We start from the raw sequence: 14,778 nt of genomic DNA, 5'->3' as shown, positions 1-14,778 counted from the left end.
TCACGCATCACCTTCCGAGCTGGAGGTTACCGAGAGGGTCCAGGTGTCCAATGGCTCAGGCCGGACACTCTGCTGGTCGGGCTGGCCGCCGTGGACGGCACTCTGCCGAGCCGAGGGTGGGACAGCCGGGCTTGGCCAACTAAGGCACGCCGCTTGGTCCGGCGGCTGGTGCTGCAGCCTGGTGCTGCCGTCGGGTCGCGCTGCCCCCGGTTCTTCAACCAGGTGCCTACTGTGTGGGAGAGAGGCCGGTGGCCTGCGCCAGCTGGCGTTTCTTGCTGGGGTTGGGGTAAGGGTCCTGAAGGTACCACGCCCGCGGGCTCTGAGTGGGCTCTTGGAGGCCGTGCGTCCTCTGCTCGCCATCCCAGAGGTGCTTGTCCACCCGGCCGGGTGGGCGCCTCCTGGTAGTGCGCCTCGAGCCACATGACCTGCAGCTTGCCGAACCTGGTGAACTTGTGGTTCTCCAGGATCATATTTGGAATGATTTTAAACTTAATACCTTAGTGAAAGGTGTATGATTCCATGTGATTATTGTATACAGCTGTTGCCTAATCCCTGCTAAACCATGGTCTTTTGACTTTCACTCGTTTAGCTTCTTATTTAGTAGGCCAGTAAGCCTTTGACTACGGTGTAATTTATCACCAAATTAGATGAAAAAATGTAAAGAGAAAGAAAGAAAGAGGGATGGAATGAAGCTAGGAAGGAAAGAGAAGAAAGGAAGAAGGTGAAAGAGGGGAAACAAATTGTTATATTTTCAAAATTATATTCATGAAATAGGTTTAATCTGCTCTCATGTTACTATCATATTACCATAAGTTGATACAAAATTTTTGTAGTAATTATCCCGCATTCTCTGTGATTCTGAGAATCTATTTTATTAACAAATTCCCTATTTATCTTTCCTTTTAAACCTTTAAGACTGTTGGGTTGTGTGATTTGCATCTCCATTCTCATTTTCAACTACTTTTTAATTTTGCATTTTAAATTAAATTATTGCATTTTATTACTATAAGGTCACTGAGTGCATGTATTCCAGGGGCACAGTTCAGACGCCCACCCTCCCATAGCTCCCCTGCTTGCCCCCCACCCCTCCCTCCCTCCCTGTCAGCAGCAGGGTTTGCATAGTCACAGTGGTAATTGGCTTTGTGTTTACAGGCTCAGTTTGGTATGGATCATAGTGGTCAACAAGTCAAAACCAGAGAGCCCGAGACCCCATGTCCACTGGAAGTACTGCTGCAGCTACTCCTCCCCAGGCATCCTAAGTTGCAGCCAAGGTAACTTCTTTTCCTCTCACTAATCCTTCCTGGATTTCCTGTTTCAGTTAGGATGCTTTTGCTTTGCCCCCTTAGAGGTCCTCTCCGCACCTTTGCTCAGTCACGCCGTCATGGAGCCCTTCCTAACATCTCCGAGCGTGGTGGAACAGTGAGATTCTCTCCCACACTCCTTCAGAGAGTGTGTTGGTGGCATCGATCATGATCCTGGATTTAATCTTTATTTTAGATATTCTTGATTCTAAAATTAATTGTCATGTACTCGAGAAACAGAGAGCACATGCCTGAAGGGCACACATGTGTTAGAGAGAACTTCGTTTGCTGGTTCATTCTGCAAATGCCTGGAACAGCCGGAGCTGTGCCAAGCTGAGGCCAGGGGCAAGAACTCCATCCAGGTTTTCATCATAGGTGGCATGGACCCCAGGGTGTCACCTTCTGCCTCTTCCAGGATGTTCCAGCAGGAAGCTGGGTCAAAAGCAGAAATGCTGGGACATGGACTGGCGCCACTCTAAGGGTGCAGGTGCCCCCAGAGGTGCTTAGACTGTTGTGCTGTAACACCCACCCACAACTCTGTATGTGTGTCTACTGTAATGGGTAACACTTGGTAGGATACAAGGAGAATGCTTTTGGTGAATGCCAAATGATTTGGAAATCAATGCAACATGAAAACAAAGGCTTAACTTCAGGAATGTATGGGCAGGATATACTTCTTACAGTTGCACAGCTACTTTTAGTACTAGTAGTAAGTTTTCTAAGCATAAACCATAATAAGCAATATACAATAGAAGTGGAGATGGTTCATTTTTGGAATGAATTGGACTTTGAAGCATGAAGGCAGTGACAACATTCCAAAAGAAATAGCATGTTTACATATGTAAAATTTTTTTTAAAGATTTATTTATTTTTATTACAAAGTCAGATATACAGAGAGGAGGAGAGACAGACAGGAAGCTCTTCCATCTGATGATTCACTCCCCAAGTGAGCACAACAGCTGGTACTGCGCTGATCTGAAGCCAGGAGCCAGGAACCTCTTGTGGTCTCCCACGTGGGTGCAGGGTCCCAATGCATTGGGCCGTCCTCAACTGCTTTCCCAGGCCACAAGCAGGGAGCTGCATGGGAAGTGGAGCAGCCAGGACTAGAACCGGAGCCCATATGGGGTCCCGGGGCGTTCAAGGCGAGGACTTTAGCCGCTAGGCCACGCAGCCGGGCCCGATGTTTGAAAAATTTTACATATGGGCCATCCTCGACTGCTTTCCCTGGCCACAAGCAGGGAGCTGGATGAGAAGTGGAGCTGCCGGGATTAGAACCGGCGCCCATATGGGATCCTGTTGCGTTCAAGGCGAGGGCTTTAGCTGCTAGGCCAAGGCCCCGGGCCCTGATCCAAAGTATTAACTGTAGTTATGCATTATTTTTAAGAAGTAAGCTCTACTACAAATGGAATAGTTTCAGGAGCTTCTGTAAGGAAAGGGATGCTCATTCTCTGGGCTGCAGTAGAGGCCACAGCAAGGGGCGCCCAGGGCATCACCTGCGAGCCAGTGACGGAGCGTCTGGGAGTCTCCAATGCCTGTCGCAGTGTCCTCTCCGTCGCTGCTGCTCTCACCAAGTCACTTCAGGAAACCTTATTTCTTAGGTACCATGTGGGCCAGAAAATGCAGATCTTAATTTGAAAGATATCAACGAAACATAAATATGGAAGAATAAATAATGTGACATCGTTTCATCTTGTGAAGAGCATGTGGAGTTTTGTGTACAGGTGTAGGGAACTTGACTCTGGGGGATGAATTCCTTCATAATGCAAAATTCAATTGTGTCTTAGGTTCTCCTATCAGTGCTTTTCATTTCTCCAATCTCCAAAATTAATAGCCTGATTATTGCCAGTTTAACACAGGCTGTACACTTTGCCCCTAGGTTACTGCAGTGTGACTCCTAGAGCAGCACTGGGCTGGCATCTTCAGTTCTGTCCCTCCCTGGCTCTCCCAGTGAGACCCTCCCCGGGCGGGGGAGACGCACGGTGGGCGGAGCCTGCTCCTCCCGCCCGCAGGGGGCGCTGTGCTCGGAGCCGCGTCCCAGCACGCCCCGCGCAGGGCTGGCCCGGGGAGGGTTGGTGGAGGTTCGGGGTCCTGCGTGGCCGGGCAGAGCCGGAGTCCGCTCGCGGTGGAGCCGACTGCCGAGGAGGGCACGATGGCCGAGCCGGGCTCGGGAGGAGAGGCCGGAGGAGGAGCGGGCTCTGAGGAGACTCTGGTGCGTGTGGCGGCAGGCGAGGGTCCCGTGTGGCACCTGTGGGGAGTGAGGCGGTGCTGGGGCGGGGGAGGCTGGCGAGCGCGGGGCTGCGAGCCGGCTTGGGGAGGCCCGGGGGAGGCCCAGGGGAGGCCCGGGGTCGGGGGAGGCCCAGCCATGGGGGAGGCCAGGGGTCAGGGGAAGCCAGGGGCCGGGGGAGGCCCTGGGTCGGGGGAGGCTAGGGGTTAGGGGAGAGTCGGGGTCGGGGAGGCCTGGCGTCGAGGAAGCCTGGGTGGGGGCGAGGGAGGCCGGGAAGCCCGGGGCTGCGAGCCAGCTTGGGGAGGCCTGGCGTCATGAGAGGCCCGGGGTCTTAGGAGGCTCGGGGTCGGGGGAGGCCTGGGGTCGGGGGAGGCCCGGCGTCGAGGGAGTCTGGTGTGGGGGCGAAGGAGGCTGGCGAGCCCGGGGCTGCGAAGCCGGCTTGGGGAGGCTCAGCCATGGGGGAGGCTCGGGGTCGGGGGAGGTCTGCCCGGGGTCGGGGGAGGCCCGCCCGGGGTCGGGGGAGGCCCGGGGTCTTGGGAGGCTTGGGGTCGGGGTCGTGAGAGGCTCGGGATCTTGTGAGGCCTGGGGAGGCTCGGGGTCAGGGGAGGCTCGGGATCATGGGAGGTCCGGCATTGAGGGAGACCCAGGGTCGGGGGAGGCCGGGGTCAGGGGAGTGTTGCGGGAGAGTCGGGGTTGGGGGAGGCTCGGAGTCGGGGAGAGTCAGGGTCGGGCTGCCTCTCGCTTATTGTGGTATTGCCACAATGAAAAAATCAGAGTTTTCTGTGACACTCAGTTAAATATAACCTGCTTCTACCTGTAGGTGTTCCTTCTGCCCCCAACTGAAATTCAATTATCTTTATTTTTTTTTTTTATTGAAAAGTCAGATATCCAGAGAGGAGGAGGAGGGACAGGAAGAAAGATTTTCCATCCGCTGATTCACTCCCCAAGTGGCCACAATAGTAGGAGCTGCGCCGATCCGAAGCCAGGAGCCAGGAGCCTGTTTCAATCTGCCACACGGGTGCAGGGTGCCAAAGCTTTGGGCCATCCGTGACTGCTTTCCCAGGCCACAAGCAGGGAGCTGGATGGGAAGCGGGGCTGCTGGAATTAGAACCAGTGCCCATTTGGGATCCTGTTGTGTGCAATGCAAGGGCTTTAGCTGCTAGGCTACCATGGGGCCATGAAATTAAATTATCTTACTGTTATCCTTCTGTTGGATTGTCAGATTTATGGAGAAGGAAAGACAGATCTTCCATCCGCTGGTTTGTTCCTCAAATGGCCTCAATGACCAGAGCTGAGCCAATGTGAAGCCAGGAGCCAGGACCCTCCTGGCTGTCTTCGCAGGAGCTGGCATCCAAGGCTTTGTGCAGTCCTCGGCTGCTTTCCCAGACCACAAGCAGGGAGCTGGAAGGAAAGTGGATCAGTGGGGATTAATCCCGGTGCATGCAAGGCGAGGCCTTTAGCCACTAGGCTACTGTTCTGGACCCAACCTTACGTTTTTCTTTACACTCCCTTTTCCCAACCTCTCTTGGCCAGCATAGATTCTAGTGTCCTGGGCTAGCCTGTTTTGGGGAAGGTGTGGGTGGAGATGGGGTGGAGGAGCACAGGGATGATCTGTAAGACGAGTCTCCTGAGATAGTGCTCCCTGTTTGTGGCAGTCCTTTGGTTGGAGGTTGAGTTCCTATAAGATGTGAGGACAGCGCCTTAGCTCCCGTGTCACCCCGCGTAGGGAAAAAGAAATGTTCGGTTTCTTTTTAACTAGAGCAGTTCACTGTTAAGTGTCTCTTCACCAGTGAACCTCTTGTAGGCGGCAAACACAGGAGTGAGGTGGGGAGGGCCCAGCTGTGAAGCCAGCGTTCCACATGCCCTGCTTTCGGCTCATCTGGTCCAGTTCCGTGCTCCTGTGTGGGCAAGCAGCAAGGATGCTCCAAGTCCTCAGGCCCCTGCCACCGCGTGGGGGAGCCAGGAGTTCCAGGCCTAGCCCAGCCTGGTCCAGCCCTGTCTGTCGCAGGCGTTTGGGGGATGAACCAGCAGACAGAAGAATGGCTGTTTGTCCCCCGTAACTGACACTTTGAGTTAAATAGAATCTTTAAAAAGAAAACTGTAGAGGAATTCCTTTGAACTTCTATTATAAAATTACCAGGTTTGTTACTAACTGATATACTTTTGAGGCCTATAATGATGTTGATGAAATTTCATCTCTGTAACTTGTTTTGAATATTGGGAGAGGGATAGTTTCAGTAAGGTCTTATTCTTCCATTTAAAAGTCATTTATTTATTTGAAAGGCAGAGTGTGTGTGTGTGTGTGTGTGTTTAGGGTGAAGTGGGGGTGAGGCAGGTGATGCTTCTGTTGGTGGGTTCAATCCCCGAATACCTGCAGCAGTCAGGGCTGGGCCAGGCCAAACCCAGGACCCAAGCACTCCGTCTGAGTCTCCCCGATGGGGGCAGGGAGCCAGGTGTGGAAGGCATGATGTGTGCCTTGGGATGCTGGGCGGAGCGTAGAGGGACTCCATGCCAAGCACTTTCACGGGGGTGAGGATCGCACCACCTCTGTAACTTCTGTCTCCAAAGTCCGCAGTGTCAGATGGTGTTGGTTCTCCGGTCTCCTAAATTTTCCTGTTAGGAAAATTGACTTTGAAGGATTTGTGATCAACTTTTTTTGATACATGTGGGAAGAGCTCAATTATTCAAGGTGCCCAATGCTTTTCCACTTTCTCTTTATACACTGAACATATCTCCGTGTGAAACAGAAAGCCATCAAATCTGTAGAAGATAACACAGGGGGCAAAACCTTTGGCCCTTGGATGTGGGGAAAGTCCTTAGATGTGACATCAGAAAAGCACATTGTAGGGGTTGGTGCCCTGGTTAAGCCACCCCTTGCAAACACAGCTTCCCAAGTAGGAGTGTGTGTTGTGAGTTCGGCTGTACTGCTTCGTGCCCAGCTTCCTCCTGATGCACCTGGGAGGGCGGCAGAGGATGGTGCAAGTACTTCGGCTGTGTCACCCTGGTGGGAGAGCAGGTTGGAGTTCCTGGCTCCTGGTGTTGGCCTGGCCCAAACCTGGCAGTTGCAGTGACGTGGCCAGTGAAAGATCTCTGTGTCTTATCTATGCTGCTTTGCCTTCCAAGTAAACACATGAATCTTCTAAAGAAATAAAGAGCAAATGGAACATCTTCAAATGTTAAAACTTATGCTTAGCATCATTTTTCGTTAGGAAAATGCAAGTTAAAACCACAAGGGTGGAGGCTGGCGCAGGAGTGTAGAATGTTAATTCTCCAGCCCGTGGCTCTGACATCCAACATTGGGTACAGTTCAAGTCCCGACTACTCCACCTCCAGTCCAGCTCTCTGTTTATGGCCTAGAAAGGCAATAAAGCATGGCCCAAGTTCTTGGGATCCTGTGCTCACATGGGACACCAGAGAGAGGCTCGAGGCTCCCAGCTTCAGATGAGCTCAGTTCTGGCTGTTGCGGCCGTTGAGGGAATAAACCAGCTGATGGAAGACTGTCTCTTCTGTCTCTGTAAAAATCTGCCTTTCAAATAAAAATAAATAAACCTTAAAAAAATCACCTTTCAGATATTACAATATACTTGTTAAAAGTTAAAAATGGATGGATGCCAAGTGATAAAAGCCAAGCTCAACAGGTCGTGTGCTGTGTGATTCCATTTATACAGCATTCTTGAAATGGCAGAATTGTAATGGTGGGTAATAGGCAAATAGATGCGATTATAATGGGTTGAAACAAAGGGGCTCTTGGTAGTGAAGAAATTGTTTGTTTAGTTTTGTTTCTTGATTTCAGTGGTTGTTACATGAATCAGCAGGTGTTTTAGAATCACATACTTATACAAACTCATCATACCTGTGCCAGTTTTCTGGTTTTGATGTTGTACTATAGAAATATACAATATGACCTTTGGGGGAAGTAGATATTGCGCTATGTGCAATAAGTAACTCACAGGCATTGAAAATCAAAGTAGCTTCGGAGTGAAAATGTGTCTGTCTGCTTGTGTCTCCAGGTCACCGTGACCTTTGACGATGTGGTTTTCTATTTTTCGGAGCAAGAGTGGGAGAGCCTGCAGACATGGCAAAAGGGATCGTATCAGCAAGTGATGCAAGCCAATTGTGAGAGCCTGGACTCCACAGGTAAGAGCGGGCTGCTGAGGGATCGCTTTGTGGAAATGACCCAGATCATACTCGCAGGTTTCCTTCCAGCTGTTGGCCTCTTGGATATGATACTGTCCCCGATTTCCACTCACAATGTCTTTTTGCCTTTCTGTAAACATACAGGAATGTTCAGCTTTTCCCTTTTCGCACAGAATATCTGTGTCTTCAGTATTTTTAGTATTTGAATTCTCTGACTCCCATCCTTCTTTCTCTAATGTCTCCCACAGCTGAAATTGCTAAGCAATCCAAGTGCCTGTCTTTTAAGCGTGTTCTTTTATTTCTGAAACTGATTCTTGTAGCGTTTGATGACGTTGCTGAAAAGATGGATTTTCCGTCTGACTTCTCTTGAGGGGAACCTAATCATTAAGTTAAGGTGAGCTGGGACACAGCACAGTGCGGAAGTGATAGGACAGGGAAGGAAGGTTGTCTGCACGAAGAAAGAACAGTAGGTGTCCAAGCAAGTACTTGAGAGGCACAGAGAAGTTTGGAGAAATGGTGCCTTACTGCTTCCCTGGCTCACTGCGACTCACCCCTGAGTTGTTAAAACCATCGCTGTTGGAGTCAGTTTAGTAAATTATCTCAGGCAGGCCTGAAGAATCCATTCCCTGTTTAGGGGATGTGAATGACAAGGAGTCAGCCATGTGAGATCAGAAAGAATAAATTCTAGGAAGAGGGACATTCTAGTGCAGAGGCCAAAGATAGGAATGAAGAGTTAGACGTGTTGGGAACCCCAGGGAGTCTGTTACAGCACACACACAGAGTAATGCTAAATTGGGAAGTGTCAAACTGAGGAGGTGGATTTTATTCCAATACAAGGACACAATAATGGGGTCATTTAAACTGAGTTGAGCAACGTAATACACTTTTCTGCTCTGACCAGCAGAGGCAGTAACTGTGGACAGGGAGAGGGTCTGGGGATGAAGCACCGACAGGAGACCAATGATGGTGGAAGTCTCTGTGAAGTCTCCTTCAACTCTCCTTATATACTCTTCTCCCCACATCCTCATTTAGCAGGATATTGGATACAGAGAAGTCCAATTAGTCCAGGTGTTTTTAGCCACAAGCCCCCTTCCTGTTCCTGCCCAGGCTAACGAGCACTAATCAACTCCTTAGCCCACAACACTTTTCTAGTGATTTCTTGGTTGCTATATCCACAATGAATTGTGGAGGCAGTAATAAAAAGAGGCCAGCCAAGAAGATGCCTAGCAGTAATGATGTGATTTTGTGGTTACTGGAGCAGGTAGGTAAGATAGAGAGATGGGTGTTCTACAGAGAGGTTTTGGATGTAGAATCCCAAGATTTGTGGATGGATTGGAGGCGGGATTTAGGGATGGAAGAAGAATTAACGTGTAGCGTTTCAGTTTGAGTATATTAAAGGAAGGTGACTTTCTCACTGAAGGAAGGCTTGGGGAGAGACCAGACTTTGGCTGCACTAAGTTTGAGTGGGTTGTTAGACATTTCTTTGTGAGAGGAGGTAACCGGATGTGCAAAACTGTAATTCTAAGTGAAGGTCACGACTGGATTTACATATTTAGGAGCCGTTATATAAGTGGTATTTTAACTATGAGGCAAGTCAGCATCATCTAGGGAGAATATTTAACCAGGATAGAAGGAGCCCTGGTGCCCTCCAGCTAAGGATGCTGAGACCCAGTGAACAGCAAATTAAGAGAGATGAGGGCTGTGTGCTGACTATCCCGTGCTAACTTTTGAGTTGTCACAGTTAGTGTCTTTGTAATTGGAAAATTCATTCTGATTTTCACACATTTTAAAAGCCAAATGGTATTATTTGCAAATGGTTTTCTCTATAGATCATCCAAATCCCAGCCCCAGCGATTAGGACTCAGTAGGTCCAGGCCAAGGCCCAGGGATCTGCATTTAGAACAAGCATGCTGCTTGTGCTGCTAATGCTGTGGGATGTAGTTTGCTCTGACAGCTATGGATCCCTGGCTGAGTGTTGGGTAATGCCGCCGAAGGGGAAGAACCCTCTTACTGGTTCATAAAAACCCTTTCTTCTCTTCGGTCTTGGGCTGTTAGACTATATTGCTCTACCCCTAATGCAGTCATCGAACAATTCCTGCTTCTTTCACTTAGTTTACCAAGAATGTTGGCACATCAATATTTCGTTTCCCTGGTTGTAAAGCTTCTGATTAGAAAAGTGTAGTGATCAAGGTTCCCTCCTTAAGTCCATGAAGAAAAAAATTAGGTTTTCTCCTACTCAGAAAGCTCTTATGAACACTTTTAAATAAGAGTTTTTTAACAGCCTCATAATCCTTCATTTCTCTGCTTCCTTTAATTTTGTAAAATATTGAAGAAAATATTTAAGCTGACTAATCATGGAGGGGTTGTATTCCATTGTCTTCATGTAATTCTAAGGGCTTCCCTCTTTTTACCTCACATTAGCCTCATGTCTCCTAGAACTGGTTTTTCAGTCAACTACTTAACAAATCCATATGTGTCTGGGTGGACTGTCTTTGCAGGCTGTGCTTGGTCCAAGGCAGATTTGATCACCTGGATAGAACAAGGGAGAATGCTATTAACCCGAGACCAGGGAAGCTTAGACGCTGCAAGAAAGACAACTGGCCCTTGTACTGATGAGCCGTTGGACTTGAAGAATCCTAGAAAGTCCCCATGTCGTGGTGAGTCTTTCCTAGGTTATTGGTTAGACTTCCACCTCTAAGCACCGACATCCCATAAGGGTGCCAGTTTGTGCCCCAGTTGTTCACTGTTGAGCTGGCTACCTGCTTGTAGCCTGGGAAATGGGAGGACAGCTCAAGTGAAGCAGCAGGTGGGAGAGCTCTGTCTCTTTGCCTTTTATAATAAAAATGAATTTAAAAAACATATTTATGTGGCAGGTGTTTTACCCTAGCAGTTAGGATTCCAGTTCAGGCACCCACACGTCACGTGGATAGCTTAAGTTCAATCTCCACCTCTGACCCCTTGACCCCAGCTTCGTGTTCATGCAGACCCTGGTGGGCAGCTGTGACAGCTCAGGGCAGTAGGCTCCTGCCATCCTTGTGTGAGACATGGACTGCGGTCCTGAGCCTGGCTGCTGCCTGACCTCTAGCCCCCACCATTGCTGCTGTTGAGGAGTGAACTAATTGTTGGAAGATCTCTCTCTCCTCTCTTCTCCTAACATTCTGCCTGTCAAATAAAGGGATAAGTCATTAAAAAGAAAAAAATTGCCTATGTCTCTTAAAGAAATAAAAATAGAGGAACATAAAATTAACAGAGTTCTGTGACTTAATTCAGTTGCAGAAGCAGCAGCGCTGAAATAGAGTGGCTCAGGTGAGTGGCTGAAATTGTTCCCTTCAGTTGTAGTGGGTGAGAATGATGTGATGACTGCAGTCTCCTTTGCTCCTGTCCTCACGGGCTGTACTTAGGAACAGCAGTGACTCATCTTACACAGATACCATTTTACAATGCCAAGTCCTTTGGGAAAGGGAATGTTTTCTAAAGTATTCATTCGGAATTCAATAAATTACAGTTTGATGGTTCCTAGAAAAGATATAATTGTTTCAGAGTTATTAATTTGAAAGGCAGAGTTACACAGAGGGACAGAGAGAGAAAGCTCTTCCGTCTGCTTGTTGTTCACTCCCCAGACGGCTACATACCCAGGGCTGGGCTAGACTGAAGCCAGGCGCTGGGAATCCCAGCCAGGTATTTCCTCTGGGTGGCAGGGGCCTCATTACACGGCGCATGCTCCACTACTTTCCCAAGCTCATTAGCCGGAAGCTGGATTGGAAATGGAACTGCCAGAAGAGAAACCAGCACTCGTACAGGATTCCATTACGATAGGCAGCAGCTAAACTAACTGCATCCCAACACCAGTGCCAGAAAGATATCTTTTTATTACGAAGTCAGATCTACAGAGAGGAGGAGAGACAGAGAGGAAGATCTTCTGTCCAATGATTCACTCCCCAGTGACCATAGTGGCCGGTGCTGCCCCGATCCAAAGCCGGGAACTAGGAACCTCTTCCGGGTCTCCCACACGGGTGCAGGATCCCAAAGCATTGGGCTGTTCTCAACTGCTTTCCCAGGCCACAAGCAGGGAGCTGGACGGGAAGTGGAGCTGCCAGGATTAGAACCGGCACCCATATGGGATCCCGGGGCGTTCAAGGTGAGGACTTAAGCCGCTAGGCCACACCGCTGGGTTCTAGAAAGATATCTTTTTAATAACATTTCTTCCAGAGACATTTTCCTGAAACTCAGTATAGAAGAAAGATATGACCCCCAGCCTTCACGTATATTGTGTTGTTTATTTCAGATTTAAGGAAATACAGTAATGATACAGATTCTCAGGAACTCATCATCTCCAAATTCTGCTGACCCTCTCAGGGGTCATTCCTAGCTTCACAATATTGGTTTGCTTACAGTTTTTCTTTTCTTCCTTTTTTTTCTTTTTCTTTCTTTTTTAAAATTTTAATTATTGGAAAGTCAGATCTACAGAGAGGAGGAAAGACGGAGAGGAAGATCTTCCGTCTGCTAATTCTCTGTCCAAGTGGCTGCAGTGGCCAGAGCTGAGCTGATCCAAAGCCAGGAGCCAGGAGTCAGGAGCTTCTTCCAGGTCTCCCACATGGGTACAGGGTCCTAAGGCCTTGGATTGCTCTTAACTGCTTTTCCAGACCACAAACAGGGAGCTGGATGGGAAGTGGGGCCACTGGGACATGAACCAGTGCCCATATGGGATCCTGACGTGCAAGGCAAGGACTTTAGCCACTAAGCTACCATGCTGGGCCCTACAGTTTTTATTTTCATACTAGCCTGTTTCTTCACACATGGTGAAAGGAATGCAGGGGTTATGGGAGGCAGACACCGCAGTCATTGGGTCATGGGATTCCCTTTTCTTCTCTGTGAGTGACACGAAACAGTCCTTGAACCCCAGTGTGGTAGGCGTATTGCTAATGAGAGTGGTACTATTTTTCTCTTTAGATAACCAAGGGACTTTCAGGGCAGAGGAGGAAGGATGCCATTTCAGTGGACTTCAAGAGCAAGACTTGTGTGCTTCCTTATCGGAAAAGGAAAAAGAGAATTCATCTGATCAGAGAACCACCTTACACTCTCCAGGTCTCCAGGAAATAGAGGTTCTAAATCAGAAGCTGAACCTCACAGCATCCAGTCAGGCCAAGCAAGCTCCGTGGCCTGAGCCTCCAGATGTTCCAGGTCACCTGGAAGTTCTGCCTGGGTCAGGATGTTATTCTTGCTGTGTCTGCAGGGAAGTCTTTGAGGTGAAGCGCGACCTGGCAAAGCACCAGAGGAGCCACTCCCAGAGGCAGCCCTATCAACATCCACAGCACAGAGACAAATCCAGAGGGAATTGGGAACTCGGCCGGAGCCCAGTGTTGCTGTGTAGGAAGAAGCGATTCCAGTGCAGTCAGTGTGAGAAGAGCTGCTACCTGAAGTGCAGTCTCATCACGCACCAGGTTGTCCACACAGGGCAGCGGCACTTCCCGCGTCCGGAATGTGGCAAGACCTTCCGGTACAAAGCCGACTTGAAGAAACACCTGTGTCTGCACCAAGGGGAGAGGCCGTTCCGCTGTGCCGAGTGCGGCAGGGGTTTCATCCAGCGGTACAAGCTCACAGAACACATTCAAGTCCACAAGAAGCCTTTCCAGTATCTGGAGTGTGACAGGAGCTACTGCACACGGGGAAGCCTGAAGGCCCATTTGTACACACACAGCGGCGAGGAGCCCTTCCGGTGTCCGCAGTGTGGCAAAGGCTTCCTGCAGAAGAGGAGTCTGGAGACCCATCTGCATCGTCATAGCAGGGAGAGGCCTTTCTCTTGTGAGGAGTGTGGTAGAAGCTATACATACATGGGGGCGCTCAACACCCACGTTGCAGTCCATGCTGGGGAAAAGGCCCCCAGTGTGTGAGTCAAGCTACATGGCAGTCGACAGTGACAGCTGTTAGGTGGAGCCAGCAGCTGTTGGGGCTCCGAAGTCACAGCCCACTGGCTGGAAGAATGCTGTCCAGATGCAGGCATCAGGAGCTGGTGGCTCCTTGACAAATTTGCAGATAATCCAAGGTCAGAGAAATACTGCCAGTCATGGAAGAAACATTTGACACCAATTGGGCAGTATAAAAAGTTTTTCATGATCGTTTGAGAGTGTGATAGTCCCATCGTTAAATTTGGGAGCTGCAGCCTGAAATGAAGAAGGGTTGCAGACCTCAACTCCCTCCTCAGCCAGCTTTCCTGTCATCAAGCCACTGTGTTAGAATTGGTGTTGGAATCCTCAGTTTGCTCTCGGAGTGATTCCCATTTCCTCTCAAGTGGTGAGAGCTTCTGCTTCTTGGAGGAATTTCTCTGTGTTGCTGAAAATAGACGTTGTCCATCACTATTTTTTAAAAATAAGATTTATTTATTTTTATTGAAAGTCAGATATACAGAGAGGAGGAGAGACAGGAAGATCTTCCGTCCAATGATTCACTCCCCTATTGACCACAGCAGCCGGTGCTGTGCTGATCCGAAGCCAGGAGACAGGAGCTATTCCAGGTCTCCCACATGGGTGCAGGGTTCCAAGGCTTTGGGCCGTCCTCGACTGCTTTCCCAGGCCACAAGCAGGGAGCTGGATGGGAAGTGTTGCTGCCGGGATTAGAACCGGCGCCCATATGGGATCTCAGCGCATTCAAGGCGAGGACTTTAGCCACTAGGCCACTGCGCTTGGCCCAGAGAAAATGATTTTTGATACTGTTCTAGGACGTGTTCATCTGACTCTGGGATTGTCGATCTTTAACACTGCTCCTAAAAATTATACAGTAGCTTCCATGAGGAAATCTTCAGGGCCTACATAAATTTTTATGGGCCCGGTGCTTTGGCCTAGCAGCTAAAATGCTCACCTTGAACATGTTGGGATCCCAAATGTACTTCTTTGTATCTGTTTTTACATAAGTCATCATTTGCTGATTTCCCCTTTTTCTACATTCCACATATGTCCTCCCCCATTTTTATACTGTTGGGTTGGCAAGACGTGAGTTACAGTGACAAAGCAAACATGAGAAATTTCCGTCACCCTGTGAAACTTGCTCAGTGTGGAATTCTTTTGCTGATTAGAATCTTAATGCTATGTCCAAGCAGCCCTTTCCATCCATCAGAGAGCA

General features: G+C 49.2%; 1 protein-coding gene and 1 pseudogene across 1 annotated transcript; one reads left to right on the top strand and one right to left on the bottom strand.

Annotated features, from left to right (window-relative positions):
- LOC131483346 (homeobox protein SIX3-like) lies at window positions 1–3,982 on the bottom strand (annotated as a pseudogene).
- A 2,051-nt stretch (window positions 3,983–6,033) lies between these two features.
- Window positions 6,034–13,553, top strand: LOC131483345 (zinc finger protein 425-like). The gene is made up of 5 exons (XM_058681282.1): window positions 6,034–6,054; window positions 6,273–6,419; window positions 7,536–7,662; window positions 10,161–10,319; window positions 12,613–13,553. The coding sequence occupies exons 1-5, from the start codon at window positions 6,034–6,036 to the stop codon at window positions 13,551–13,553; spliced, it is 1,395 nt and encodes a 464-aa protein (XP_058537265.1).
- Window positions 13,554–14,778: the final 1,225 nt, after the last annotated feature.

Source organism: Ochotona princeps, chromosome 25, assembly GCF_030435755.1.
Source record: "Ochotona princeps isolate mOchPri1 chromosome 25, mOchPri1.hap1, whole genome shotgun sequence".
Lineage (NCBI taxonomy): Eukaryota > Metazoa > Chordata > Mammalia > Lagomorpha > Ochotonidae > Ochotona > Ochotona princeps.
The sequence above is the reverse complement of the archived record's forward strand: the minus strand, read 5'-3'. Positions and strand labels throughout refer to the sequence as shown.

What these genes read in the sequence shown, in the direction of transcription:
- LOC131483345 (XM_058681282.1), top strand. Translation starts at nt 6,034, where the DNA reads ATGCCAAGCACTTTCACGGGG. An exon ending in TGCCAAGCACTTTCACGGGG is followed by an intron (nt 6,055 to 6,272) that starts GTGAGGATCGCA and finishes CGTGTGAAACAG; the next exon opens with AAAGCCATCAAATCTGTAGA. An exon ending in TTGCAAACACAGCTTCCCAA is followed by an intron (nt 6,420 to 7,535) that starts GTAGGAGTGTGT and finishes TTGTGTCTCCAG; the next exon opens with GTCACCGTGACCTTTGACGA.